General features: G+C 37.8%; 1 protein-coding gene across 1 annotated transcript in view; it reads right to left on the bottom strand.

The window, feature by feature from the left end:
- The window catches only part of SLC25A12 (solute carrier family 25 member 12), a 76,902-nt gene extending 51,713 nt beyond the window's left edge, over positions 1-25,189 (bottom strand). Inside the window, exons 1-7 of the mRNA XM_072418331.1 lie at positions 25,056-25,189; positions 24,360-24,407; positions 6,907-7,049; positions 5,087-5,202; positions 2,854-2,993; positions 1,908-2,054; positions 326-464 (exon numbers count right to left, since the gene is read on the bottom strand). Of these exons, the coding sequence (XP_072274432.1) occupies positions 326-464; positions 1,908-2,054; positions 2,854-2,993; positions 5,087-5,202; positions 6,907-7,049; positions 24,360-24,407; positions 25,056-25,067 (745 nt within the window). The 5' untranslated portion in view covers positions 25,068-25,189. The remainder of the gene's footprint in view (positions 1-325; positions 465-1,907; positions 2,055-2,853; positions 2,994-5,086; positions 5,203-6,906; positions 7,050-24,359; positions 24,408-25,055) is intronic.
- Between the last annotated feature and the right edge of the window lie 2,571 nt (positions 25,190-27,760).

Consider the following 27,760-nt stretch of genomic DNA (forward strand, 5'->3'; position numbering starts at 1 on the left):
CTTTGCACTTTCCTACGTGTGGAAATTTCCTAAAATAAAGGAGCAGCCAGAACTGCTATTTCTTTTTGTGAAGGAGACTGGTCTTATAGCCACCCTGCCTGTAGTTTTCTGCAGGCAGCCTGTATTCAGTGGATCCTTTGGATTCCCTCAGCTCTCTGCACAGGATTTAATATTTAGGTTTTGTATTGCATTTGGCACAAAAACAGTGGATTTTTAATCTTTGTGGCTATTGAGGGATATATTTAATTTAAGGTTTTGACACTCTTCATGCTTCAAGTAAAAGATATGAACATGGAAAATTATAAAAGCACAATTAAAAGATTACCTTTAGTGACTTCCAGATCTCTTTTTGTGCCTGCTAATGTACTATATATCTTCCGTATTAATTCCATATTGTTTAGCAAGGAATTAAACGCATTAAAGTAGGAGAAGCTGACTTGGTGTGAGATAGTTCCTCCGGCAGCCTAAAGAAAACAGCACAAGATAAATGAGAAACAGTTACAGCCAATATAGGTACTTACAGCCCATTGAGAGCTTAAAGAGTTAGTAAAAACGTTTATTTGTTTGTGATTTCTCAATCAGATTGCTAAGCAATATCTTTACTCGCAGCCAAAAGCAGCCTTAAAAAAGAACTGTTATTTAAAATTCTCAATTGATATGAATCTTATGATATGTCTCTTTATTCTGCCATATCTAGATAACTTCATGTTCAGAGAGGGAAAAAATGTTAAATATAAGATGTCATATGTGTTATGGTTTGCTACAGTAGAACAGCAAGATCTTAGTAAAAAAAAATAGTCCTTGCCTCTAGATAAAAATCATTTATATTATCTGCAACATCACATAGGAATTTCACAAAATATTTACTTAAATTCCTGCAAAATAAATGGTAGGCTTTGTTTACACCAATAGTACCCAAAACCTTCTGAATGGCTGCAAACATACCAAATCACATGCTAGTGCAAAGGAAATGCAATATTAAGATATCCTCTCTACTCTCTACTATGGATATTACAACAGTAAATGATTGTGTCAGCTCCATGATCTTTCCACTATACCCTCTAAAAGTCAGAAGAATCAAATGCAGATATTAACCCTCTAAAATACTATGTTGCCCCTGATAGCGGCATAATTCACAGTGTATTCAAACACTGTACTTCCAGTATAGAGTTTGGGGTTTCAGTTTTGGAGTGGTAAAGGTTAAGACAGTGCCGTCCAGCTCCCCAGAGGGATGGATCCAACCTTGCAGCTTGTCCATTGACAGCTTGAAAGTTGACCGGCACCAGCACTGACAACGATGAAAAATCCTATAGAGACAACATTTTCTAGTGACTTTCCACTTACTTTATCCTGAACTAAACTGGCCATTCCCTACTCTTCTCTGAAAACTCTACTTTAGGTTACCTGAGATATATTTTAAGGTAAAAGAAAACGTAAAGCTGTAAGCTTTGGGAGGTGTTTTGATGAGAATGCTAAATGGGAGAACCCGAGGCTGCAAATAGATACATTTATTGTTTGGAAGACAACAGAGCAGCAAAATGATCCACTGATTTGTTGGAGGGAACAGGAACAGTTGGGGCCAGCCAGGTGAAATTACCTTGAAGTGAATGACAGCCACAGAGGAGGAGCCAGGAAATTGAAAAACAGAAATGGCAATGAAAGAACCACACAAAGTAAGAAAACAGGCAAGCATGTGATAATACTGGAATATCAAAAATATAAATATAGAGATATAAAAAGACATTTACATGTTAGAGACCTAAAACTTTTTCTGGTTACTTTCATTTTGCATTGTGTTAGATTTTAATTCACCACTGTTCTACATTTTGCAAAATAACTCTGCTTGGATGAGAATTGTTTTGACATTTTACACAAAAACACAGATATTGATTCCAGCTGTTACTTACAGAGACAAGATTTTCTTCTACAAATGCCGTCAGCATGTGAGAGCGTATAGTAACCATTATATCACTGAAGTCCAGGGCTGTAATCATGCCAGTCTTACTTTTGTCCTTCTGAGCAAAGGCTTGTCGAGCATGTTCCAGTTGCAGTTCCTAGAATGCAGGTGATCAACCGTTATTTTAGGTTCAGTTTTATATGCTTGTACATTTTTAGTGATCTATGCACACCAAAACAATTCATTTTTACAACTCACTACTAGGATAAGCTCAGGACAGGTAAAAAAAGAGACTATACCCTGAAAATTCTGCATTGATCTACTATTTCCTAATATCTGAAAAAATAATATTAAAACCAAATTGTTTTTACTTTTTAGAATAGGGAGAATTAAGACCAGTCAGCTTTAAATTGGTGTCTGTGTCCTGCTAGGAAAAGAACAAGAAATGAGGGTAAAACTTTCCAGTTCTTTTAATTTCCATCTTATTGATTTGTCACAGAAACAGGTGTCTTCAATGAAGAATGTTTTATCATTTCTTGCTCTGGTAATAGCAAAAACTGTTTGTGTTTCATGTTAACATTGGACTGAACAGGTTCATTCATTAGTCTCCATTTGACAGGCGTCAGGAGGCAGCAGCATTGCCATGCGGTTTTCTGCAGGTGCAATGCCCCTCTGCTGCCACTATAGACTTGAATGGGAAGTAATTAAAAATGCCCAAGCGTGAAAATTATCTTGGGCGTCTACCTGTGCATAGTAGGCATCCAGGTGTGATAATGCCAGTGTTTTTTTGTTTTTTTTACCATGGGTCTGAATAAGCTTCTAGTGATATCATTACACTGTAAATAGTTTTTGTACCTGAAGAAGTTAAGGAAAGACAATGAAAAAAGAAAATACACAACGTTTTCCAGTATTCTTAAACCATGACTGTTTATGAATTATAAACATAAATATTTCACCTGTAAGAACTGTGTAAACTCCAAGTAGGAAAGATGTTTCTTCCGGTTGTGGCCAAAATGAAGCCGAATAAACTCACAGTCCCAGTTGAAAGGGATATGGTGGTGAATGACGGTCTGCCCAAATATTTCCTTAACATTCTCTTAGAAGTAAAATAAAAACAAAATGTTCTTTAAACACAGTTGGAAGGTAAAAATGATACACTAAAGGAATTAGTTAGAATCTCAGTAATTACACAGCCATCAGTTTTATTGATACCAAATCAGCACTGCAGGATTCCAGTCTCTTAGATAAAAAAAAACAAAGCTTTCAATAGTAAGATAAACATAGGGTGATTTCCAATTCACATTTTTGTGGATTTATGTACTCATTACATAGGATTTTGCTTATTACATGCATGTTTCTGTATAAATCTGAAATGGGCAATTTGTGGCCAATTGGGGTGAACTCTGCAAGGCTGGAGAAGATAAACTATAATAGAAGACCCTGGGTAATCTAACCAACCTGGAATGGATCTGCTAGAAAATTGAAAATATTTGCCACTTAATAGCAAGTGATTATTTCGAAATCTATTCCAGACTTGCTGCATCACCTAATTTTACTTATGATAGTCTAGCCTCTCCAGTTTTGGAGAGCTTTAATAAATCTGGCCAATTGTGAGAACATGGACTGCACCACCAGTGAGAAAGGACCACATTCTAGACATAATGCTGGTGCTCCTGGAAAATAATTATCTTCATTCACTTGCAGATGGCAGCAATGACCGGACTAATCTGCAACTTCATTTGGCCAGATCTCAGTCAGAATAAAAATGCTTAACCATCTCTGCATAAGTTTTTAGAATTCTAATGCAAATATATATGAATATATAAACATATTTTTTTCAGTAAGATTGCAGAAAAGTTATGCTTTATATTATAAGAATGTACAGTCTATATTTATTTAATAAAGTCTTTCTACTTTACAAAAACAGTATTTGTGACACACTTGGATCATGCAATGCTGACCAAAATCAAGCACAATTTAAGCTTTGTTTCCCATTGAATGTATTGTATTTCAAGATAAAAAAAATCAAAATAATGCAACAGTGAAAAAAAAGAAAAATTAACAAATTTTACAAACAAATTAATTGTGTAAACGTAATTGTTAACAATAGTATTCAAATCCCATAAATCCCAGATTCTGTAAGACCTGATTCCACTGAAAAGAATATTTCTTTCATGTACAGAATTAGCTGTCAATTAGTAGCACACTTAACCTTGGATAACAGCAGACACAGATCAGTATGATACCTGTTTAACATTGCCTACCACTCTCAGTGAAGGTCACATTCACAATCTTAGGGGTTGCTATAACAGGTGCAGTATTTGAGCCCAGACGTGCGATTCAGAATATCTTCACCAAAAAAAGTAAAAAACTAAAAAGTGTAGTAAGAAATAGTTACAAAATCCATCATCATTGCCTCATGACATACTGATGCCTCAGCAAATATTCACAAACAAATGTTTTGATTCAAGATAGCCTTTGAGAAATATAAGTATCTGAAATAAAAAATGTCTTTTGTACCACTGAAATGAGAGGTTCTCCTTAACACCCGATCAGAGCTCCCCGTTAGTTGTCATTGCTAAGAGAGATGTGAGCAAAAATTTCCTAAAAGCAAGAAACAGGCTGTAAAAAAACAAGAATGAAAAAAATATGACGTGAGTTCTAACCATTTTTTTTTTTTTTTTTTGTAGAAGTGATCAGTCAATAAAAGAATCAGATTGGTCGACAGTTGAAACACGAATACCTATGGGCAAATGTTTAAATGTTCATTGCAGGTAAATTCATCATTGCAATGTAAAATACATCCACCAGTAACATAGTCTTGCATTGTATGTTTGATGACGCTCACATAACCTTATAAATGTACTCCTTATATTTAAGTTTCTCTTTTATTCTTGCTACTCATACCGTAGCTATTGCAGTTTAATGCCTCAGCAGGCTGCTTTGGGTATTACAACATCATTATTAAAGAAATATTAAAATATCAAAGGGCTATCCATTTATACCAATCTGATTGTTCCAAACTTATAAAATCTCAACTACAGTTAGGCTTTAAATAGGCAAGCAAAAAAAAATGACCTTGGTGTGCACAATTATTTTTTTATTCAGGCAGTTATATTAGGATACATTTACTCTTACGCAAAATCTAATTTTCCTGGATACCTTCCATGTTATTTTCTGAACACTTACCGAAAGTGACCTCCCCCAAGCCGCTCTTATCAAATAACTGGTAAGCCACAATGAACATAGCATCTGGGGCACACAACACTGACTCGAATGCCAGAAACTCCTGGAAGGAGATCAACCTGTGGATAACAAAATAAATACACTTTGTCAGAGATGAAGTAGGCCGCAGAGGGCTCAAGTTAACAAAGTGGTACATTCTGTAAACATTTTCTGTATTGCTATCTAGCCACCAATCTGTGCACTTGTTCGCCTTTTTAACTAATGCAAACTGTAGTGTGTTATCTTATGTCAGAGCCCACATGTGTTGACAGAGATTTAAACAGATGGCGTTCCCAGCATGGAAAGCAGAAAGACTAATGTACTGCTCAGGTAACAAAGTCTTGCCATTTCCGTTTTACATTTTGCTAGTCGATCTAATGGAATTGTAATAAAACACTAATGCTTTCTAAGGAGGTTTCCAATATGTAGACTGGCAACGATTACATCTATCCTGAAGATTTACAGAAAACATAAAAAGATTTTTATTATAAGGATGTAATAGGGACTACGATCTACTTGGTTGTTACCACGTGAGATGACTACTGCTTTGGTATTAAAGTACTTCTGTAGTAACAGTTGGATTGGTATTAAACCTATTTTTGTTTCCAATTGGGAAGTTTTGGGCACAGCAAAGGGCAGTACTTTTATTTAAAAAAATGACACCTTTACTTACGCAGAGCCCTCAATCCCTCCACAACTGGTCTCCATTTGGTCCCGCGCCGTCTTGGATTCTTTCTTTGTTTCGTCTCAGAGGAACCATCGGGCGCTGCCATCTTCTTCCTATATAAAAGGGTTACCTACCCTTTTGCATAAAGTAAAAAAAATGTGGTGATAGGTCTGCTTTAGGCTATGTTTTTTATAATTCAGGTTCAGTATGGGAACCTAAATAATCACTCAGTGAAAGGTCTCCTTTAATAGGTTGGACTTTAAAACAATAAGAAAGGCATACCATTGTACAAATGAGTAAGGGATATTTTACTGGAATAGTTAAGTAAAATCTGAGATATGCTGTATTATATTCAGTCATATTTTATTTACATATTTACAAAGCAGTATGTATAAATGACTACATAACTTAGGAAATATTGTGTAATGTTCTTTTTTTCACTTGCAAGTTAAAAAGAGGTGCAAATAATTTTTGAAAAATTAATAGCAGTGGACTGAGCAGGCAAGTCAGCGGTATTTATTACTGAAGTACCAAAGAAATGTGAAGGGTGTGCCAGACAGGTGATTTGCTGCAACCCTCTTCTTTGTTTATTTAGTAAATTCTCAAGGAAATATATATATTTCTTTATTTTTTGCTACACCGGTTATTTGACAGTGATTTGCAACTCAACATGCCAGCAACCAACTTCCCAGTTTGACACTTGTGTTGTGCTCACTTGGCTACAAATCACTAAAAGATAACACCAACCCAATGCTATACACTAGGTAACTGGAAGCAGCCACAAATGTAGCGACTTCAGAACTTGGCGAACTTTAGCGACTTCAGAACTTCAGAAATGGCTTGATACAAATCAGTGTGAGTTTTGGAATAAGTGATTTTGCCCATCCGATATGGACAGAAGAAATATTTGGGTAACTCAAAATACAAGCATCTACCAAATTCCAGTATTCATTTTTGATGAACTGACACTGAACTGAGGTTTGTTTCTAAAAATGTTCATGCAAGAGTCACACAATAACACAGGATTTACAACCATGAAAGAAGTTTGTGTGAATTTTAAGTGAAACATTTACAAATAGGCCCTTCAATTAGATGACAGAAGTGGAATTAGTCTCACCCATCTTTGGTTTGGTCAGCGACTCCTCCTAGCAGGTCTACAGTCTTGGGATTGAAGTGCAGATCTGTGTGCAGCCTGAGGTATCTCTGCACAAAGTCTGATGGTGTCATGTAATGTTCCCCATCTTGCTCAACGCTGGCATACTGAGAAAAGCACAAAGAAAAGAACATGAGCATGCTAATGCACAAAATGTACCACAAATGATACATTACACGCTCTGAAATCCCTCTGTAGACATTAAAAACAGAACACTGGCATATAAAATGTAACTGTTCTTACAACACTTTCGTAAAAAGAGAAACATGGTTAAAAAAGACAAATACTAAATCCAGTAGAATACTGATGACAGGTTTATACGGCTATAGATAATTTTTACAAACAGTATATCTTTTTATTAGAACACAATTGTAAAATCTAAAACATACTGTGAATATATCTAATTTATTTTAATGAAATAAAGGCCTTGATGCATCAAATAAAAAAAACAAACAGTTTTTAGTCCTCAGTCATATAGGATCACAATGCTGAAATAACCACATTCTAGCAATTTAAGTGCAAATGCAGCTTGATCAATCATACACAAGTAATCCCACGTGCAGACTGTCTATTGCTCATGGTGTCCAGACAACTAGTTCTCTTTGACTATAGTGCAGGTTACCAAACCAGAACTCCACATGTCCATCAGCAGCATTGTGCTTTACAAGGATGGGGAATGATAAAGGGCAGAACTCTGCTGTTAAATGCATCGCCCTATAAGAGTGCACTGTTGCATTCAGTATTTTAGGTGCACCTTACATAAAGTCTCCTTGGAAGACCTCTCAGCCACACTTTGAAATGTTTTATTGTTTGAACAAAGCCTACATTTGCTAGCCTCTACTTTAAAAGGTGTTTGAAAATCAGAATTACAGTCTAATGTAACATAAAAAAAAGACTTGTATTCCAACTTCTTACTGCCCACATAGATACCCTACCTGCTTTTGTCCCAAATGTCATTTGTATATAAAAAAACACAATTGCAGTCAGCGCAAGTTTCAGTGAATGGTGAAACTCAGTTATAACGATTCAGTACTTATTACCTCTAGGAACAAAATCCAATACAATAATTGTGCATCAAACCTTTTAGAACAGAGGACAATTTTTAATTTTAATAGAAACCCGAAGCAAAAAGACACTTTCCACATTGGTTTGAGGACTATTGTACATTCTTCTAAAATAATCAAAAGTACCTAATGTGATTTGGCCAGGGTTGAGTAGCCAACATATAAAATCTTTGACTCTGACTCCTCCAAACTACGATTCAAATCTGACTTCTTTTTTATATGCTAATTATATAAATTTTTTAGATATTGATTGAAACCATGCAACATACAAATGATTTCATTACTACTATGTGAGTGAATGATTGATGTTTAAGATATTGCTCATGAATTTTACAGCTATATTAAAGTGGTGTTTGCTTTTTGCAGGATAACTTTCCACTGCACTTTTCACATTTTCTGACCCCCCTAGTCATACTCTACCCTCTATATGCTGTACTCCAAGCAAGGGAGAGCGAGTTACCAAAGTAAAGTCCCAGGTGGGAAAATAAATGGAGGGAACAGGCAAGTCCCTGGGGAACTGATGGGCCCTAGGAAATCACCTGGGTCACCTGATTGGTGATCTGACTCTAGGTTCATCTTAGGGCAATGTGCAGTATTTATCTTCTATCTGACATTCTCTATGGACTATCCGAACAGGGTTTGTGGAACTAAATATATGTTTGAATGTCTTGTAGCATAAAGCTCAGTTGAACTAAACAAAAATTAAACAATACCTATAATATAATCCATTATGGCGGAGAAGTACTTTGTTATGACTCCTATTATGAAATTAGAAATTATACCTGATTTAATTTATTGTTTGGGATACATTTTTACTTTATTTGTACTAAAAAAAATGTGTGAGCAGAAAAGAATGGAATCTAGAAATCCCAGTGGTACCTTTGGTTAATAATGATGTAATAAGGTTGAATAAAGCATAAAATTTAGAGGACACCTTTCGGAATAGAGCAGGATAAAGTTTGTGATGTACTATACAGTGCACAGAAGGGGCACCTCACCAATCACCAAATACATATTAGCTCATTCTTCTATGCATCCATATTCATTTAGCACATACATACAGTGGATTTAAAAAGTGTGCATACCCCTGTGAAAATTCCAAGTGTTCATGATATACAGAAATGATTTTAAAACTTTTGCCACTTTTAATGACATATAACCTGTGTAATTTAATTTAAAAACAAACAAGTCTGTTAGGAGAAAAATGTAAAAATAAATAAATAAATAAAAAACAGACAAGATGCTAGTTGCTGGGAGTTTCCCATGTGTTTTTTTATAATTTTGTTTCTTCAAAAGAAGGGGAGGCCCCTCTTCTTTCTTTACCGCCGTGATCTTCTCCTTCTGTGCGCACTCTTTTATACAAAGTGAAAGTTGTGAGGATAGATCCTCTTTAAGGGATTATGACAGTCTCACAACTGAATTCCTGCAATGTCACCCTGTCATAGACGCCCCTGATAAAAATTACAAGCAGATACCAATATAAATCACACTGGCATGGCCGAGGTTGTCCTTGTCAGTCAACTGTTACAGAGCCATGCCATACAGCCAATGTTGAAGTGAGTACATGTAGACAGGAGGAGACTGGAGGTCAGCAGTGATAAAGGTAAAAAAGGAAATTGTGGGAAAAAAAAATTGAAATAGCATTATATGATAAAAAGTGTATATTATACACTGTGCAATAGAAAACGATAAAGTATTAGGATTACTTTTATAAAATAAAGCAAACCCTTACCCTTTACCTTGCCTTGAACACATGGTCCAAGTTTTTGCCTAAAAAAATACTATTGCAGTGATACATAATCTAATATTTATAAAATTATGGAGGTATACTATCACAGCAATAAAAGGAAGGAAAAATACTTATTTAAAATGGATTCAATTACTGATCCTAAAATACAGATGCACAAAAATCTGGGGGTCCTAAAATGAAATTAAATCATCTGCTATAAGAGGAATTGCTAGCAATTTATAAGAAATTGACAGAAAATGGACAAATTATCAAGAATGATTCAGCTCTCTGGGTAGTCTGTTCGTAGTCAGAATATGCTCAGTGCAAAAAAAACAGATTCAACATATGACTGTAGCTTATTGCTGGATATACCCATGTGGGATCATTGGGCCTGATTTAATAAAGCTCTCCAGGGCTGGAGAGAATACACGTCCATCAGTGAACCTGGGTGATCCAGCAAACCTAGAATGGATGTGATCCAGGATTCAAAAAACTTGCTTGCAAATAGTAAATGATTTTGAAGAAATCCATTCCAGGTTTGCTGGATCACCCAGCTTCACTAATGAAATTCTATCCTTACCAGTCTTGGAGAACATTATTAAATCAGTCCCATTGTGTCAGTAAAAAAACTTGCTTGGATTTCAGTAAATGTGTTTTTTTATTTTTAACATTTTGAACTGGTTTGTCCTGGTCACCTTGTACCTGTTTGTATGCGGTCATACAATGGGGAGCGTCATTGTGTAAATACCAAGAGTTTGGATGCTGCAATGTCTGTGTATGAACTTTCAGTCAAAACAAAGAGAACATGTGCTTTGTGGTATGCTGTGTTGCATGCCAAAGCTCTGACATAGACTTTACAAAGTACAAACATGTTAGGGCAAATCAGGACAGATATGTTATAGATGTAATAACAGATAATTTACTCTAGAAATAGAAATTGATACAGTATATACTGGGCCTGATTCATTAAAGCTCTCCAAGGCTGGAGAGGATATACTTTCATCAGTGAAGCTGGGTGTTCCCGGAAACCTGGAATGGATCTGGTCTAGGATTGAAATCATTTGCTAACAAACAGCAAATTACTTTTGGGAAATCCATTCCAGGTTTCCTGGATCATACAGCTTCACTGATTAAATCAGGCCCAATATCTCATATATAAAGTACAAGATCAGAAGGAATAAACATATCAGAATATATTGGAGGAAGATAACCTATGCAACCTGGAGAAAAGAACAGAACTTTCAATAGTGTATTGGGGGACACCGGAGGTCTTTCACCTTCAGGTTATACTGCTGCCCGCAGATATCAGTAAACAAAGTAAAACCCGCTGGCCAGCCATAGTGTTTATCCGTCTTCTTTGCTAGTGTCTATAAGAAGGTGGATGTCTTCCCTTTAGCAGTGAAAAAGTATAACCTGTCTTTACTAACACTATTTTCCCCGTAGACATGGCCTCATGTAAGGAACCCAATTTTGGTTCTACATTGGGACTAGGTGAGTTGAAACCTAGAACTAATGTGCTCCAGTGTCCCTCAAAGGACTTCCCACCCTTGTTGGCTGTTGGTCAGGCCATGAGATGAATTACTTTGTTTTTAAAACTGATTTGTTTCTATTATTCTTGATCACCGTTAGTGTTTATAATTCCACCATTCTGGTTCAAACAGAAAATTGTCCATGAATATAGTGTTAAGAATCATCTTCCCTCATCGGAAGACATAATCCACTGGGTCTGTAAATGCCAATAGTCATTCGAGCATCTTTTCTAGGTTGCAAGGGTGCTACTCTGTCTTTTTTTCTAAGCTCCAAGATGTTGCATCATTCCCATTGGGGTATAGGTTCTTCAGACAGATCTTTGAGCACTATGTAGTTCTAAGATGTTTTTTCTATTAGCTATTAGAGTTTGTTTTCCATGCTTCTCTCCTCATTGAGAATGGTTCCAAACCTTCCAAAGGCCAAAGACTTGTGTTTTCATCCTATTTTCTTTCTGTTGAGGGATACAGATCATGCCCCACTGTGCCTTGGTAATGATCCAGATGGGCTTTTTACAATAGTTATGGCCTTGATACAAACTGAGGCTTGCTGATTATGGGAGGGATTATCCGGGGCTGGCACATAGCTTTTTTTGTTTGCCAATGTCAATCCTCTAGTAGGCAGTGGTATAACTCCCCCAAGGTGAAAGAACTCCAATGCCCAAAAAACTCTTTGGAGAGTAAAAAAATATATTTTTGGATATATTGCTCCACATACACATGTAAACATAAAAAGGTAGCTTGTTAAACTTATACAACTACCACTTGCATTTTCAGGGTAATAATGCTCTTCTAATAAATTACACTGCAGCAGGTGAGTGTTGTCGTTCCACTTAATTTCTCCTAAATTTTATACAACGTGGGAGGATTAGGAGGAATTTTATTCAACTAAAACTATTGGTCACAAGGGTTGTCCTTCTCTTATTTCTCTTACCCCTTTTCCTCTCCCAGCCCTGTCTCTCCTTTGTTTAGTTGGGGTTTACTCTATACTCAATATTTCTATTCATTCAAAGCACCTTAATCTGGTATTATAGTCTGCTTTGTTTTTCTTTTCTAACATACACCATACTGTCTCCTGGATGCTATGTACCATTTTGCCTGTTTACAATGACTTAAAAAATTGCAATGTTATCAGACTTTTTGGTGTTGTTCCCCATCTCCATTTTATTTTTCCTTGGTATTTATGTATAGATGAACATTATGGTATAGCTGAGTATTATTTGCAGACCTCCTTGAAATACACACTTGTACCCCCCTTCCACCCTTGTACCTCTCTGTTACTGTTTTGTATTTTCCTACCTTTTATTTGTTTGTATTGCATTTACACCTTTTTTCTATGAAAACTTCAATAAAAACACAATTTAAAAAAATACAGATAGATAAGATTGAGTTACTGTCATTAAAAATGTCAAAAAGCAACTGACGTTACATGCAGAAAACTCCTAAAGACTGCTATTGAGTTGTGTCTTTCATTGCATTTTTTGTATCATATTATCAGTTTGTATTATATTACAAAAAAAATATATTCTAAGTACAAACACTTTTAACGTGAATATCATTTAAAAAGACATAATAATAGCAGTAACATGATTGTACTTTTTGTTGTTACAATAGCTGTTCGCATACAGTAAAATGCACAATAAAGACATGTTGAATGACAAGTGCATAATAAAATCTTCCTAATTTTATTATATTCTTAAACTGTAAATGAAAAAACACACATTTCTCTTTGAAGAGGTCACACTTTAAAATTGTTAGAAATGCAGTTTGAAAAGTAACAAACCTATTCTATGTTTATGTAAAGCTCACTGTAATCCTTGACATAAATAATTCATATCTCTAAGGGCAGGAACTCTTTGCCACTTCTCAGAACTGAATCTTTGTAAGATTCTAGCAATGGGCCTCTGTTTCTGCCACAGCCTGTTGCTGCAGATGAACTCCTTAACATTTAGAGTGACTGTTTTCAGCTCACTCACAATGCACAGGGGAAACTCAAGTTACACGTAAATTTCATACATAAATATTTTGCCTCTCGTTTTACAAGGCGACATGAAAGTGACAGGATCAGTGTCAAAAGGGTTTTGTGTTCTATCACAAAAAAATGTATAAAATGCTAAATGACCTACAGATTAATAATGCAAAATAAACATTACCAAGACCAGAAATTTTATGATAGAACCAAAGGGGCCATTCACACATTTTGGGCATAGACTAATAGGAGAAGGCACCACCTCCACTGCGATGTTGTACCTAGCCTTGCAGTGCAATTACTGCTTTCTTATGTCAGTGAATCGCTGTATGTAGCTTCTCCCTATGGCAGCCCCATAAAGAATGAATAGGGGCGGAAGTGGGCAGAGTTGTGGCCCAGAGGTTAGCACTCTGGCCTCTGCAGCACTGGGTCACAGGTTCGAATCTCAGCCAGAAGTTTGCAGATTCTCCCTGTGTTTGTGTGAGTTTCCTCCCACATTCCAAAACATGCAGATAGATAATTGGCTTCCCCCCAAAATTGACCTTAGACATTTGACTATGGTAGGGACATTAGATTGCGAGCCCTACTGAGGGGCAGTTTTGGACTTTGTACAGCGCTGTATATTATGTTGGCACACTAAATACTGTGTAATAAAAATAACTTTGTAATAAAAAGAATGATACAGTACTGTGAAATGTACACATGCTGTGGTGTGGTGCAGGTGCAAACCACTGGGAGGCATGAGGGATCGCTCGATCTCGAGGCAGGTTTGAACCTTCTCTAACACATATGTGCACATTGATGTATACATATACATGTGCTACACACATTTTGAAAATATAAAAATTCACAAATACATACAGAATTCATCATGTCACTGTTTCTTAACAGGCAATAAGTACTACAGATGCAAAGATCCCTAAGCCAATGAAGGTCAGGGTACCCAGCTGTCACTATTTCAATATTACCATATTAACTAACTGATTAGATATTTGTCAAAATAGGGCACTGTTATTGTACATTCTTTTTTAACCATACTGCTGTGATTAATAATAACTTTGATTTCTAAAGTGCCAACATATTAAGCAGCACTGCACAGTAAATAGGGTTGCAGATGACAAACCTACACAACAGTCAAACAATGACATAGGAGAAGAGATTGTTTGCCATTTGAGCCTTTAAAGCTCATCATACAGTTCGATTATTCCACCAAGCAATATTAATACAATATACTTCTATCAATGTAATGAGAACTTAAATAAACTATTGAAAAAAAAATGAATCCAATCAGACAGGCCCTTGCACTGTATAGTTATTCAGAGATCTGAAGGAGTTTGTACCATAAGATAGTAATGTACTGTATGTGGTAAAGTTAATGATCAAATTTTCAAGAAACACATTTCTAGCTCAGTCTAGTAAGATTTGAAAACTACACATGGTGACATGGCTAACAAATAAGACCCTTATTCTTAAGTAAGGTTTCATGAATATAGTATAAAGGTCCATGTTTGTTGGATCACCCAGCTTCACTGATGAAAGTGTACCCTCTTCAGCCCTGGAGAGCTTTAATAAATCAGGCCCAAAGTCTCCAGACTCTCTACTACCCTGCAAGCTATCTCATATCCTATGTTTAAATAAAGCTGCACATACAGAATGATGTATCCATTTAACCTGTTATTTTATGCTTATAGGAAGTGCCAAAACAGAAATGTAAGCATGAAGACTTTGGGTTTGAGAGGTAACTAAGTTTTTGAAAAAAATCCTTACTTCACTAAACCAATGGGTATTTTTTTTCCTCCAATCGCTTCACATGCAGGTTTGCCACGATGACAAGTCAAAACCTATTTTAAAACAGAATACCAACTATAAGGGCAAAGTGTGCCAATTAAAGGAAGCAAAGTCTTCTCTATACAGAACTCCTTCAGGAAGGAGAGCCAAATTTAGGACGGAATGTGTGGCCTTTATAAGACTGAAGATGAAATGTCCTACACACTAACTTATGTGACCTTCCTTGCAGCCTGTTCCTCACTCCAATCTTCTTATGATATAATTGTGAATTCTATTGCAGATATGTATTCCACAATGAATCAATCAATCTAAAAGGTGCTTACTAGCTATAGAAAAACAAATCTCACATTGTGCCACACAAAGCAATAAAAAAATTGTCAAAGCACCAAATCAAAGTACATCTCAAGATAGACACGGACTAAAAATAATAGTCCCATTTTAAATTCTTACTACTGAACTATATGTAGGCCACAGAGACGAGCAAGTGCTGCCAAGTTTTGTTAGTAGCAACAAAGGTTCATACATTTGAGATGTTTACAAAGTTGAAGCACTTTGTAAAATGTAGGAACAGATATATATAAATATAAATATTAAACCGAGACATGAATCACATAAATAGCCCTAAATGTCAGGGCAATCTGTTTCTCTTTTTAACTTCAATAACCGCAATTTAGGTTTGAAAAAGGATTGGGTATTTATTATAATCTCACAACTTCTAGGCTGTTGCGAAGGTCACATTTTAAAATCTAAACCAGTCTATCTCCAAAATGGTAAAATATAATATACTGTTTGTATAAACAACCTCCTGTGGCCTCCTGGTATTCCTGTAGTGGGATTTATTACAAGTGTGGGTGCCAGCATATGGTCTTCTTTTGGACAGAGCTGCAGGGCAGGAAAAACTGTCAATCAGCCTTGAAGGAATAAAGCTGTCTAAGAATAACAAAACAGTCTCAAATGGGCCCAAGTTCTACCCCACTGCTTCTATTACTAACTGCCTAGAGTTAAAACTGAATTGCTAAGCGCTTTAGTAAACTAAAATTAATTTACTTAGGGTTTACATATGTTTTACCTGTTTTAATATGGGTGGCGGTTAACATCTTTAAGTGATTGTTAAAATGCAAATTCAAAAATAGATTTTTAACAAATAAAAAACAATATGATAAATAAAACATTAAATGTATAAAAACCACTGCAATCACATTATCCTACACTGAACCTTAGAAAATCAAAGACAGCTTTGTTCTGTAGAGTACACAATTGCCAACATCACTTTGTCAGACTTGAACCATTTGTAATGAAACAGAACACTCAGTTTTCCACATGCAGTTATTGTTAAGTGTTTCTCCTCAGAACACCCTGTAACTAAACTTAGAACAGAGTCATTAACCTTTGCCAGGTTCTGACCTCAAAGCCTTGTGACCTACCGCACTCTGAACAGGATAATATGGCCTTTCCCACTATAGACATGTCTATATCATTTAACACAAACTCTCTCTTTAAACGGGATATAGGAGATATATAAGATCAAGGTTTAGACATAAAATTTGCTTTAAAGTTGTCTGGTTGGTATTCTGAGGCTCTTCCTTTATTACCTACTGAAAGAGTATGCAGCTCAGGTGTTCATGGCAGGCAGTAGGATGCCCTATGAGAAAAGGCAGGCCAGTAAAGGCAATGTGACGCAAAGCAGTGGTCCACAACTTTTCCGACAGCGGGCCCGGCAAAACTTTGCCATGGCCCGATATATGTACAGCCTGCACCACTCCACCCAGCAGCACACCAGCTGAGAACAGCACAACAGCATAAGAAAGTTGGCATACTGTCAAGCGGCAGAGCCACCGGGAACAGCAGTGGAATGCAAGGCCCACATACACCGCTCCGCCACTAACACCAGCTCCCGTGCAACGAGGGCCGCCAGCGCCTCCACCTCCCCTCACCCACGGCCCCCAACCAACCAGCCACGAACCGCCACCAGTCCATGGCCTGGGGGTTGGGGATTCTGATGTAAAGGATCTGCTGGTAACGTTTTGATACTAAATATCATAGAAAACTATCAAATGTCTTGTGATACCCATGATGTCTGTAGAAGTTTTCTCGGTTTTACAAGGCAGACCTTTAAAATATTTAGAAGGTTCAACACTAGCTTTTCAGTCTATAATATTCACAATGAATGCATGTAGCCATTATATGCATCCATTCTGAACTTGCTCTGTCAATGTTGCAGGAGTGAGTGGATTAGTGATGGAAGAAGCATACAGTGATCTATTTCCACAATGTAATTAAAAAATTATTGATAGACTGCTAAATGTTGAGGTACACCAGTTTTGGATAACTATGCCTAACATCACTTCACATCTTAAAAGTCATAGGTAAGAGTAATGTGTTTTGGATGAGGAGGAGGTCAAATGTCAGAGTCTCTGCTGCATTGCACATATGGTGGCAAGGAACATGTTGGCAAGATTAAGCAGAATGATCTCCTCCTCCTCAGTGTTCTGCTGCTCTCTAACTGACCTATCAACGGGTTCTTGAGCAAGCTGTGCTACTGCTATGGGGGTAGAGGACCTGACTATGTAGTTTGGTAGAAGTGTCTGGGTCAAAAGTCATTGAACAAAATGTAACCCTTTGTACCTAAAACTGTTTTTTTAAAAAAATTGCATTTACTTGTTAATGTAATGTCTGGAATTCAAAGGAAGACATTTGCATACTTGACTGGCTTTTATATTTATTAATCTATCGGTATTGTTAAACAAGAAGAGGGCACCTCTGAAATCACATGAGAAGTTAAGGAATGTTCTACTCTGTGCAAAAGAAGAATATCATGCTTAGGCTTTGCAACACTTCACAGAGTAAATAAGCAACATGCTCATATTTTTAAAGCATCTCCTTTGTTTCACGCCTGTAAAGAACAGCAGCTGTTGTATTGTATAAAATGTACGGGTTCAGCTGCATCTTTCTTTTGTGAACAACTTTGTGTTGTCTTTCTTATATGCATGTTCAGGACCACTTGCTGACTACTGAATCCAATTGTCTGAGTGCAACTACAGGCAGAAAACAATAAAAAGCAACAGAGTTTTGAACAAATCCCAGCAGAGGCAGGCCATAAATAAGATTACTAAAGGATACACGCTGCGCATTTTGAAAAACCTAACAATAAATACATAGTACTAGAAAAAGTTTGAGCATCTTCAGGCCCACGTATGGTAGCACATGACCTCAACTACATTTAGTTTTATTTCAAACTTGATCAGGAGAGCAAATTTTAAACATTTTAACATATTTGTGGGGCAGTCCTTTTATTTGCATTTAGAGGGCCTGTGGCAATGTCCTAAAACAATTTACTGCACAGAGGTCTCACTTTATAGTGCAGCAAAAACAATTATGCCTAGTAAGGAGGGTTAGGAGTAAATCGGGAGTAAAAAATAGAGAGCCAGTGTGGATAGCCTACACCAAGTGTTACCTAATGCCACAGTGCCCCAAATATAGCCCAATAAAAACATTTATTTTTGGGGACAACTCTAAAATCCCTTTTTTTCTCACTTTCTTTCTTGTTGACAAGGGTCACTAGTGCAAATACAGGGGTGATTATCCCTAGTAGGTACAGAGACAGAAATTTAAATTTTAAAAAAGGTCTATCTATTGCCTGCTCTATCTTAAAAAAAAAACAACTTTGCCTACAGATACATTTAAAAGTACCATTCCCACTGCCTATCATGCATCCTACAGCTACAAAAGAATCTTCTGTATTTATTACATTTCTAGGCATGTCAGATGTTTTGTCCTCCAGTGTGCACTGTGGTAGCACCTGCTTATCATAGGGATGTAAAAAATTAGTGAAAGCAACCACAGAATATGGAGGGGAAGACAGACATTTAGCACTGCTAGAAGTGGTCAAAGCGGGAGGATTTAGCACAAAGATGCAAGAACTGGTGGATGGACAGGTATATATTACATTTCTTCTTTTTTTAATCTTGTATAGCAAAACACCCCAAAATAAAGTTACAGCTTTACTCCTTCCTACACTGCTGTAAAAATGAAAAGGAGCTGCAGCTCATGTCACTGTTAACAATATAGTCCTTAATATTACTGAGTATGTATAGCACTCCAGAAATGCTACATGGAGCTGGCCTGCTTTTAAAGCAGAATAAAATCATTATGGTTGGCTTGCAAGTAATTGTCAGGTGATATAGAGAAGGTTGTTCCAATCTGATACACTGTATATGGTCTCTTTTCGACTGCTTTTGAAACATAAGGGTTCAAATGCCAGGACATTCCCTACCATCAGGTAAACTAAAGAACCAATTGGCTGCTTTGTTAGTGTTTTAAAGATCAAGTACCTATCTTTTGACCTAGATGACAGAAAACCTTTACAGACAACATTTCTTGTGTTTGCTAGGAATTGGTGATTCTGTTTTTTCACTAGGAACTATTCTGAATAATGTACCATTGTAAAAAGTAACCCAGTATAGATGCACAGTAGTGCTTGGTTTTGGATTACATTGCACTTCTGCACACTTATCATGCTTTACTAAAAAAAAAAAAAAGTAAATACATTTGTGTATTATCCTTAATGGGTCACCATGATAATTATTTTTTAAATAGAACCTGTAACACTACCCTCTGAACTTTACTGTGTGAACTGCCCAACACCTTTCAGTTTTTTTCCCGAAACCATTCCCAGGCAGGCAGTGCCTCTGTCCTGAATGTCATTCACCCCAATAGCATTCATGTATACACAGTATACACAGAAGGCTTATAGGCAGTCTGGGAAGATTGCAGGAGCACTACTCTGTGATACAAGTTCCCTTTAATCCAGGTATACATTCACTACTGAAAAAATACCAGCACAGAGAGGGTGTCTACTAAGAATAAGTGCATTATAAGTGCACTTATACTTTAAGAGATAATCTCTGTAGCAAATACAGGTGCAGAATACATTACCATGCGTAATTTGAATAAAGACTGCTTATGCCACTTAAATCTGACTATGCCAGTGTTCTACTAACTATTTTTGTTCCCTTTTTAACCCAAGACCTATCCTTAGAAGTCACTCCTTTTTGCTGGGTATGCAGCCACCCCATTACCAACTTCATCACATACAATGCAAAACTCCTGTAGCAGTGCATTGGTAGACCATAGAAATAAAAAGTTGCTTTAAAATGAGTTAACATGAATCACAACACAGCAGGTAAGTGTGAGGGAACGCAAAGAAAACCTGAACTCTTGCAGCGCAAAGCAAAGGTTCATTTAAAGCTGCCCCTGCAGCAAAAGAAAGTACACCCTCTTTCAATTCTAAAGTTTTATGCATCAGAATGTAATAAATTTGGTTCTTTGCAGGTTCTGCAATTATGTAAACATAATCTCAGGGGGAAAACAACACAAATATTTTGGTTTAGGTCATTGAGGTTTGTGGGTATTTGTTTATAAATAGCTCTTCCCCACACACACAGGAGTTTGATCGGGTTGAGGCCTGGGCCATTGCAACATTTTTTTTTCTTTTTCACCCATTCTGTTGTAGATGTGCTGGAATGTTTGTGAATATTGTCCTGCTGTATGATCCAATGTCAACTCATTAGGCTCTAGAATACTTGTGTATACAGATGAGTTTATGATCAATTTTAGGTCCCTGTGGCTACAAAACATTTTCAAATCATTAACCCTCCATCATAATGCTTCACAGTTGATATGAGGTATTTGTGCTGACATTGTGTGTTTAGTTTTCGCCAAACATGGCAACGACTATTATGGCCAAGCATCTCCACTTTGGTTTTGTCTGTTCAATGGACATTGTTCCAGAACTTTTGTGGTTTGTTCAGATGTAACTTTGTAAACCTAAACTGTGCTGCCATCTATTTGAGAGAAAATGCTTTTCCTGGCAACCCTTCTAAACAAGCCATGCTTGTTCAGTCTTTTTCTAATAGTGCGGTCATAAACCTTGACATTTACCATGCTAACTGAGACCTGTAAAGTCTGCAATTTAGCTGTGGTGATTTTTGTAACTTCTCTGGGCATTGCATAGACCTTGGGGTGAATTGGATGGGATGTCGACTACTGCGTGGTTTGGAATCTGTCTTGAATGTTTCCCTCTTATAAATAATCTTTTTCAATATAGAAAGATGAACTTTGGTGTTGTTTGGAAATTGTCTTTCCTTCTTGGCATTGTGTTAACTCACACCTGAATGCTCCAGACCAGCAAACTACCAAAACTTTGGCTATTATAGAGGTGATCACATATTTGATTAGCAGCACCTTGCTGTTCCTAATGCCTATAGAGAGGTTGGTAATAGTGTGCTTACTATTTTTCACACCCTGCCATCATTCTGCCCATTTCTTGTGTGCCCAGCCTCTAGGATTCTAAAGTTTTTTGTTTATTTTACATTATGAAGTATCCATAGCATAATATATTCACTTCACTTTATGTGATATGCTGGGCAGACCTGGAAATTCTTATTGAAGAATCCAGAGACAGAAACTGCATCATGCGTAAGGGGAATTTTAGCTTTGAATGGCGATGCCCATATCCACTAGATGTGGCGTGAAATCATACCAGACAAATCACTGCATGTAACATTTAGACTACCCTTGATAAATGATTGTGCATTGCTTGCTGGTGGAACATTTTTCTGGACTACTGCCCAACTAAAACAAAATGTAATCTAGCACCTGTCTGTAAGAATCATCTAAGCAAACCATTTCTAAGAGAAATATGTAGCCTGACATTTCAGAAGATTTTTCAAAAATACTATTCGCTTGGCAGTTGTGCCGAGCATATGAATTCAACACTTTTTGAATTACTGCCTTAAAACAAATAGGTGGATAGAAAATTAAACAGAAATGATTTTTGATGATTGGAAGCAATTTGAAGCAATTTCATTTCACCAACAAGATCACTCGTCCACAGTCATTCAAAGGAGGCCAGGCTCTGGGAGGGAATCATATTGCGCAAGATTTCTAAGGTATTCTGCCCATTATTATAGCTTACAATGAAAGAAGTAAAACCGGTTGATTAACAAGTTAGAACACAAGAACATTTTATTATGAATTGGATGTTTACATAATACAAATAAATGTTTATAAATATATATTTATATAGCATTAACTGTACTTTTTATATTGTAAAGCTTACTAAAATCACAGAGATTTCTTCCATTCTTAAAAAAAATTAAAATAAATAATACCAGCTTGAAAATAAACAAGCTTTGGCCATACATTGTGTGTTAATTCTCCCACCTCCTGGATTGTAAACTCTTCTGGGGAGGGTCCTCTCCTCCTGTGTCACTGTATTCGTCTGTCACTTGTAACCCCTATTTATTGTACAGCGCTGCAAAATATGTTGGCGCTATAAAAAATCCTGTTTAAAAATAATATTATCAATACACTTAGCCTTGAGCCATAACTTTAAAGAAACAAATAACCTTCACCATTAGAAGGCAGTGATTGGCTCTCTGTGATTTCATAACAGCAGGAGCCACATGATCACATAGGAAGCATTCACTGTTAATAAGAAGGAATATTTTGCATAAGTCCCCTGATAGCATGTCTAATCACGTTATCCATTAAACTGACAAGTTGATGTTATAAGATTAAATACCATTTTAACAGAATGGTAGGAGATTGTTGTGCTACCTGGCAATTAAAAATGTTTTTCCCAGACATTCTTAACAAAACAATACATTAATCCCCACAAACTGTGATCATTTTATTAGACTTACAATTCCTTCTAATAAAGTAGACCTACACGTACAGAATGTGTAAGCTGCCATTGCTAATCATAGTGTAAAGAATGCTGATTGCCTGGATGTAAAGCTGATCTTTTGGTTTCAGTAGTTCACTCACACACATGCAGATAACTGCACAAGTCATGCTGCATTTAGCAGAACTTCTGAGCTGCAAACTCATTCTGGGTCAGTGGTTTGGGCCTCCTATTCACCAGTACATTTATGTAGAAATACGCAGATTATCACACACTACCCAACATGTATTGGTGCAATAGGTTACCATTCATTGTTATTGGAACCCCAAATGCACCTTACCAACAAACTACAGTGTAACGCACAGTCATGTGCCGCGATGTGTTTTAAAGAATGCAGCATGGACTACATATGTATTACATATGTGTGATGTGCTGCAACCAGGCAAAAAGTACTTTTTAGGAACTAGGTCAGCAAAGGCAGCTTATGTATTCTGCTATGTAGGTATGTACATAACCAATATGGTGCAATTAACCAAAAAAATCAGATGGGCTATGTTCAAGCTATATGAAGTACACTGCACCTCACACACTGCATAGAAAGCAACATCTGATGTTCTTACTATATGTGATGAAGTTGCTACAACACACTGCTGCATGCAGTGTACTGTCCTTTCATTGTAATGAATAGGGTTAGCGTAACCATGAGTGGCAATGCAAGTGGCACATACCTATTGGATGAACAAAGCCATACTCCTTGAATCATTAGATTACATTATTATACACTTTTTTTATCCATTTTTTGAAGCTGACTGAAAAAAAATCTTGTTGAAGAATTTGTACATGTTTTGCAAAGGTTTTGTGGTTTTGGTGTAACGTATGTGGTATAAATTTATAGACAGTACATGTCAAAGTGCACAGAAGATCCACCTGCAAAAGTATACAAAAGTCAATTCAGGCTATAAAAGTGAGATATGATTAGCCATAGGAAGATGGAGAGTTTGCCTCAAAGATATCCTTTATGGTTCACGGGGAAAGCTGCTGTTTTACCAGGCACTTTATGTCTTTTGCAAGAAATTTGGAACTCATTCACACAAAAGAACATGTGTTACTGCCTGCTAGTGAGCATTGTGGATGTGCACTAAAATATATTACAGTGATTGAGTTTTTTAAACTTTGTTTTTATTACTGCACAAATAATTATATCCATGCAAAGCATAAACAAAAACCCAACAGGTCCAACACCCACAACAGCAGTGTGTCAGTGTGAACTAAACCCACAGGGCAAAAGGTAACCTGCCTTGTTGTTGTGTTGGGACTGCAAAAAAGTTTAAAGCTAGTGTAAATAGGAAGTTTACAATATGGACCAACATAGGATGAAGAACCCGGAAAAAGAGAGGAAGATGGCGGCGCCCAGAGTGTCGGCTCTGGGACGACACAGGACCTTATGCAGGACACCCCCGGATGGATCCGACTGCCCTGCGGGATTAAAGGTAAGTGTATTTTTTTTGGGCAGTTTTTAGTTTAGTTCCTCTTTAAGCTCACTTCAAGAAAGATTTTTATTATTCATGAATCATAACAATTAACAAACATTGTTAGCAGTCAACACATCACCAACCAGAATCACATGTAAAAATAGATGTAGGTGTCCCCTTACCTGCAGAAATATATTCTTCAGCTCATTGGGATCAGCTCTTTTGGTGAACTGTAATCAAGATCAATAATCAAACAGTCACTCAGGTGTTTGTGATATACATCCTGCCCAATTCTAATGATTGCGAGGAAGCTCCCCAATTTGCCAATACAAAACACACAAACAGTGATCTAGGATTGTTCTGAGTTCACCTTATCAACACGTCAGAAGAATGAATGTAAATGATAGGATCTGAGAAAGCAGCATAGCAATCACCTTCCTGCTCAGGCTTGATACAGAAGTGGCACTGTCACTTTTCACACCAAGCTGTCAAACATGAACCCTGTCACCTGTGATCACCTGTGTGTGCAGGCTGCACAATGATCTGTGTGATGGCATGCTCAGGATGCACATCATGGAAATGACATTGAAAAATAAGGATGGCTGGTCACACAGATCTGTAGCAACACATAAGCAGCATTGTAGCAGGGGCCCGTATAATGCATACACTGTAAGGAGACACAGACACAGGCAGGCAGACTGTGCAGGGATCTGCAGCAACTCCACCCCTGGCTTTTTTTTCCAACACAAGACATATTATTGCATGCATTGCACTTCCAAGCTCGGAGGGCTCTCTGAAGGCGAGCAGCTGGGTTAGGGGAAGCGGCTGGTAAGCATGGAGCAGGTATTATGCAATAACAGGAGCTAGTTTAGAGTCACCTTGACCGCCATGCTGAAGCTGTGTGATGTCAGAGCTGGCAGAAGGCGCGCTCCCGCCCGGGTACGCGCACTGTATGGTAATGAGATGATAACCTGCGAGTTCTTCTGGTCCTGCTCGGTTCTGTCACATCACTGGTACAATTACAGCTCTGGGCTCAGGGCTCAGGGAAGGTGGGACTGCCACAGGCTCCCCCTCCCTGCAATGCCAAGCCAGAATTGGACGTTTATTTATATTGGTAGTGACTGACAACGGATTGTGTCACTTACAAGTGTCGGGTGTCAGATCTTTGCAGGTCACATGCTGCTAATGTGTATTGGGAGAGCACACGGGTCTGCAAGCAATGCTGCACATTAGTGCTGGGTCAGCAATAGAACAGATTGGGAGCAGATAGAGTAACATTCAGTTCCTTGCAGCTGATCAGACTGTAACCAGCAGGAGCCAATCAGAGAGCAGCCAAAAACTGAGACACGCCCACTGTTGGATAGTTAGGAGCGCCAGTCTTGTGAAGGAGGTGATGGCTTTGCTTGGCTGTTCAATGCTTCTCTTGTTCATTGACATGTGATGACACCCTCCATACACAGGGATGTCTTGTAATGAAATAAGAAGTCAGGGATACCCATACTGCCCAGAAAAATGCAAATTAGGTGTTCACTGGGTACTGCAGGTGTTAAAGCTTGATTATGGTACATGTGGACCCATGTTCAGTCCCCTGCAGCAGTTATAGGTCCAGGAATTGTCATCCCTGCATCCTAGGAAGGCATCCTCTTCACCACTGACTCCACGATAGACTTTTGTGAAGATGGCGATCCTATTCAGTTATTGGATTAGTATCGGTGGCATTACTCTCTTGGTTTGCTTCCTACCTGTCTGACTGCTCCTTTCAAGTTTATTTTAATGGTAATTCCGCCTCCCCCATTCTCCTCCCTGTTGGTGTTCCCCAGGGTCAGTCCTTAGATCGGTTCTCTTTCTCTGTACACCTCCTCTCTCGGCAGTCTCATACTCCTTTGTAGTACTCCACGGAAGTCTCATATACTCTCTGTCCCCGAAGACCAGCAAACCCCTTGTACACGGTCTTATCAGCTCTCCTTTGGACTACTGTAACATCCTCCTCTCTGGTATTCCACTAACCCGACTCTCTCCTCTACAATCTATTATGAATGCTGCAGCCAGACTCATCCATCCTTCCCTCTGATCCTTTTCTGCTGAATCTCTTTGCAGCTCTCTACACTGGTTTTCATTTCAAATTCAAGTTCCTGTGCTTTGCCTTCAAATCCATCCTCAGTTTTTGTCCCACTTACCTTTCTGACCTGGTAAAAAATACTCCCCCAGCTGCTCTCTCCACTCCTCCGATGACCTACAACTGACTTCCTCACTCATAACCTCATCACACGCATGGCTCCAAGACTTTTCAAGAGCTGCCCCCACTCTCTGGAATGGTCCTCCCCGTCCTATTCCGCGTGCTCCTACTTTCTGCTCATTTAAAAGAGCACTCAAAACCCATCTTTTCAAACTTACCTACTTACAGTATCATCTTCTATCTTTTGAAACTGTCTCTTTTTCCCACCACTCCATATCTCCCCCTTATTGTGTGTTACTTCCCCCACTGCCTAGATTGTAAGCTCTTCAGGGCAGGGTCCTCCCCTCCTCCTGTGTGCCTGTATCTGTCTGTCATTTGCACCCCCTATTTAATGTACAGCGCTGCGTAATATGTTGGCACTATATAAATCCTGTTTATTAATAATAATATTATTATTGGATGATGTAATCCATGTGTGTTCCCAGGAGTTACATTATACTTGGCACCTTGGTTTTGTGTGTGCCATCTCCGAGCTTTAAACTATATTGTGCATGCACCGTACAGTATAGAGCTTACACAAATAGCCACAGGGAGCCAGGGAGTTCATTTTTTTACATGTCTCTTTTGTCAAATAGTACTACCTCAAATAGTACTGTTATTTGTTTTTTGAGTTTAGGTCTGCTTTAACCCCCCCCCCCCCCCGGCAGTAATCCCAAGTGTGGCTTGGGGTTACATTTATTTACCACTAAAAAGTGGTAACCCTGAGCCACACTCGTGGTGGAATTGAGGGCTTACCTGGTCCTCACGAGCCCGCAGCATACTCCAGTAATGCCAGCCCGGCATCTGCTTCTCCTGGCCTCGCATTCCGGCGTGTGAAAGATTTCACATTAAAAAAAAAAAATTAATCATACCACCAGGGAGGTTAAGAAGGTGCTATAAAAAGCCATTTGAGTTGTAGTAACCGCAGGAGGGGCCATTAGGCAGTGGTTCACAATCTTTTTTTAACATGGGGGAACGCCTGCTATAATAATGTCCACAAATCACAGTAAATTAGTGTGGTGGTGCGTCTTACATTGCTGTTCAGTGGGAAGAATGTCACCCCTACAGATTTGTATGATCACCCAGTGTTTACATAAGTTTCTTACCACATCCCAAAAACATGAAAACAGTACTAAACCCTTACTTTTGAAGAAAATGTGCCATTTGCAATTAAATACCTCCACCTACCTTCATCGCAATTTATTAAAAAAAAACCTCACCTGTCTCTGTTCTCTACTGGGCACCGTCATCTTCTTTCTTCTCCTCTTCCTGGTTCCAATCTTTGTCGATCTTATTTGGCTGGGCCAGAATGATGCTCATTCATTCCAGGCAGCCCCAGAATGCATAGCTCAGCTCAGTGATCAGGTT

This window comes from Pyxicephalus adspersus, chromosome 7 (assembly GCF_032062135.1).
Source record: "Pyxicephalus adspersus chromosome 7, UCB_Pads_2.0, whole genome shotgun sequence".
Lineage (NCBI taxonomy): Eukaryota > Metazoa > Chordata > Amphibia > Anura > Pyxicephalidae > Pyxicephalus > Pyxicephalus adspersus.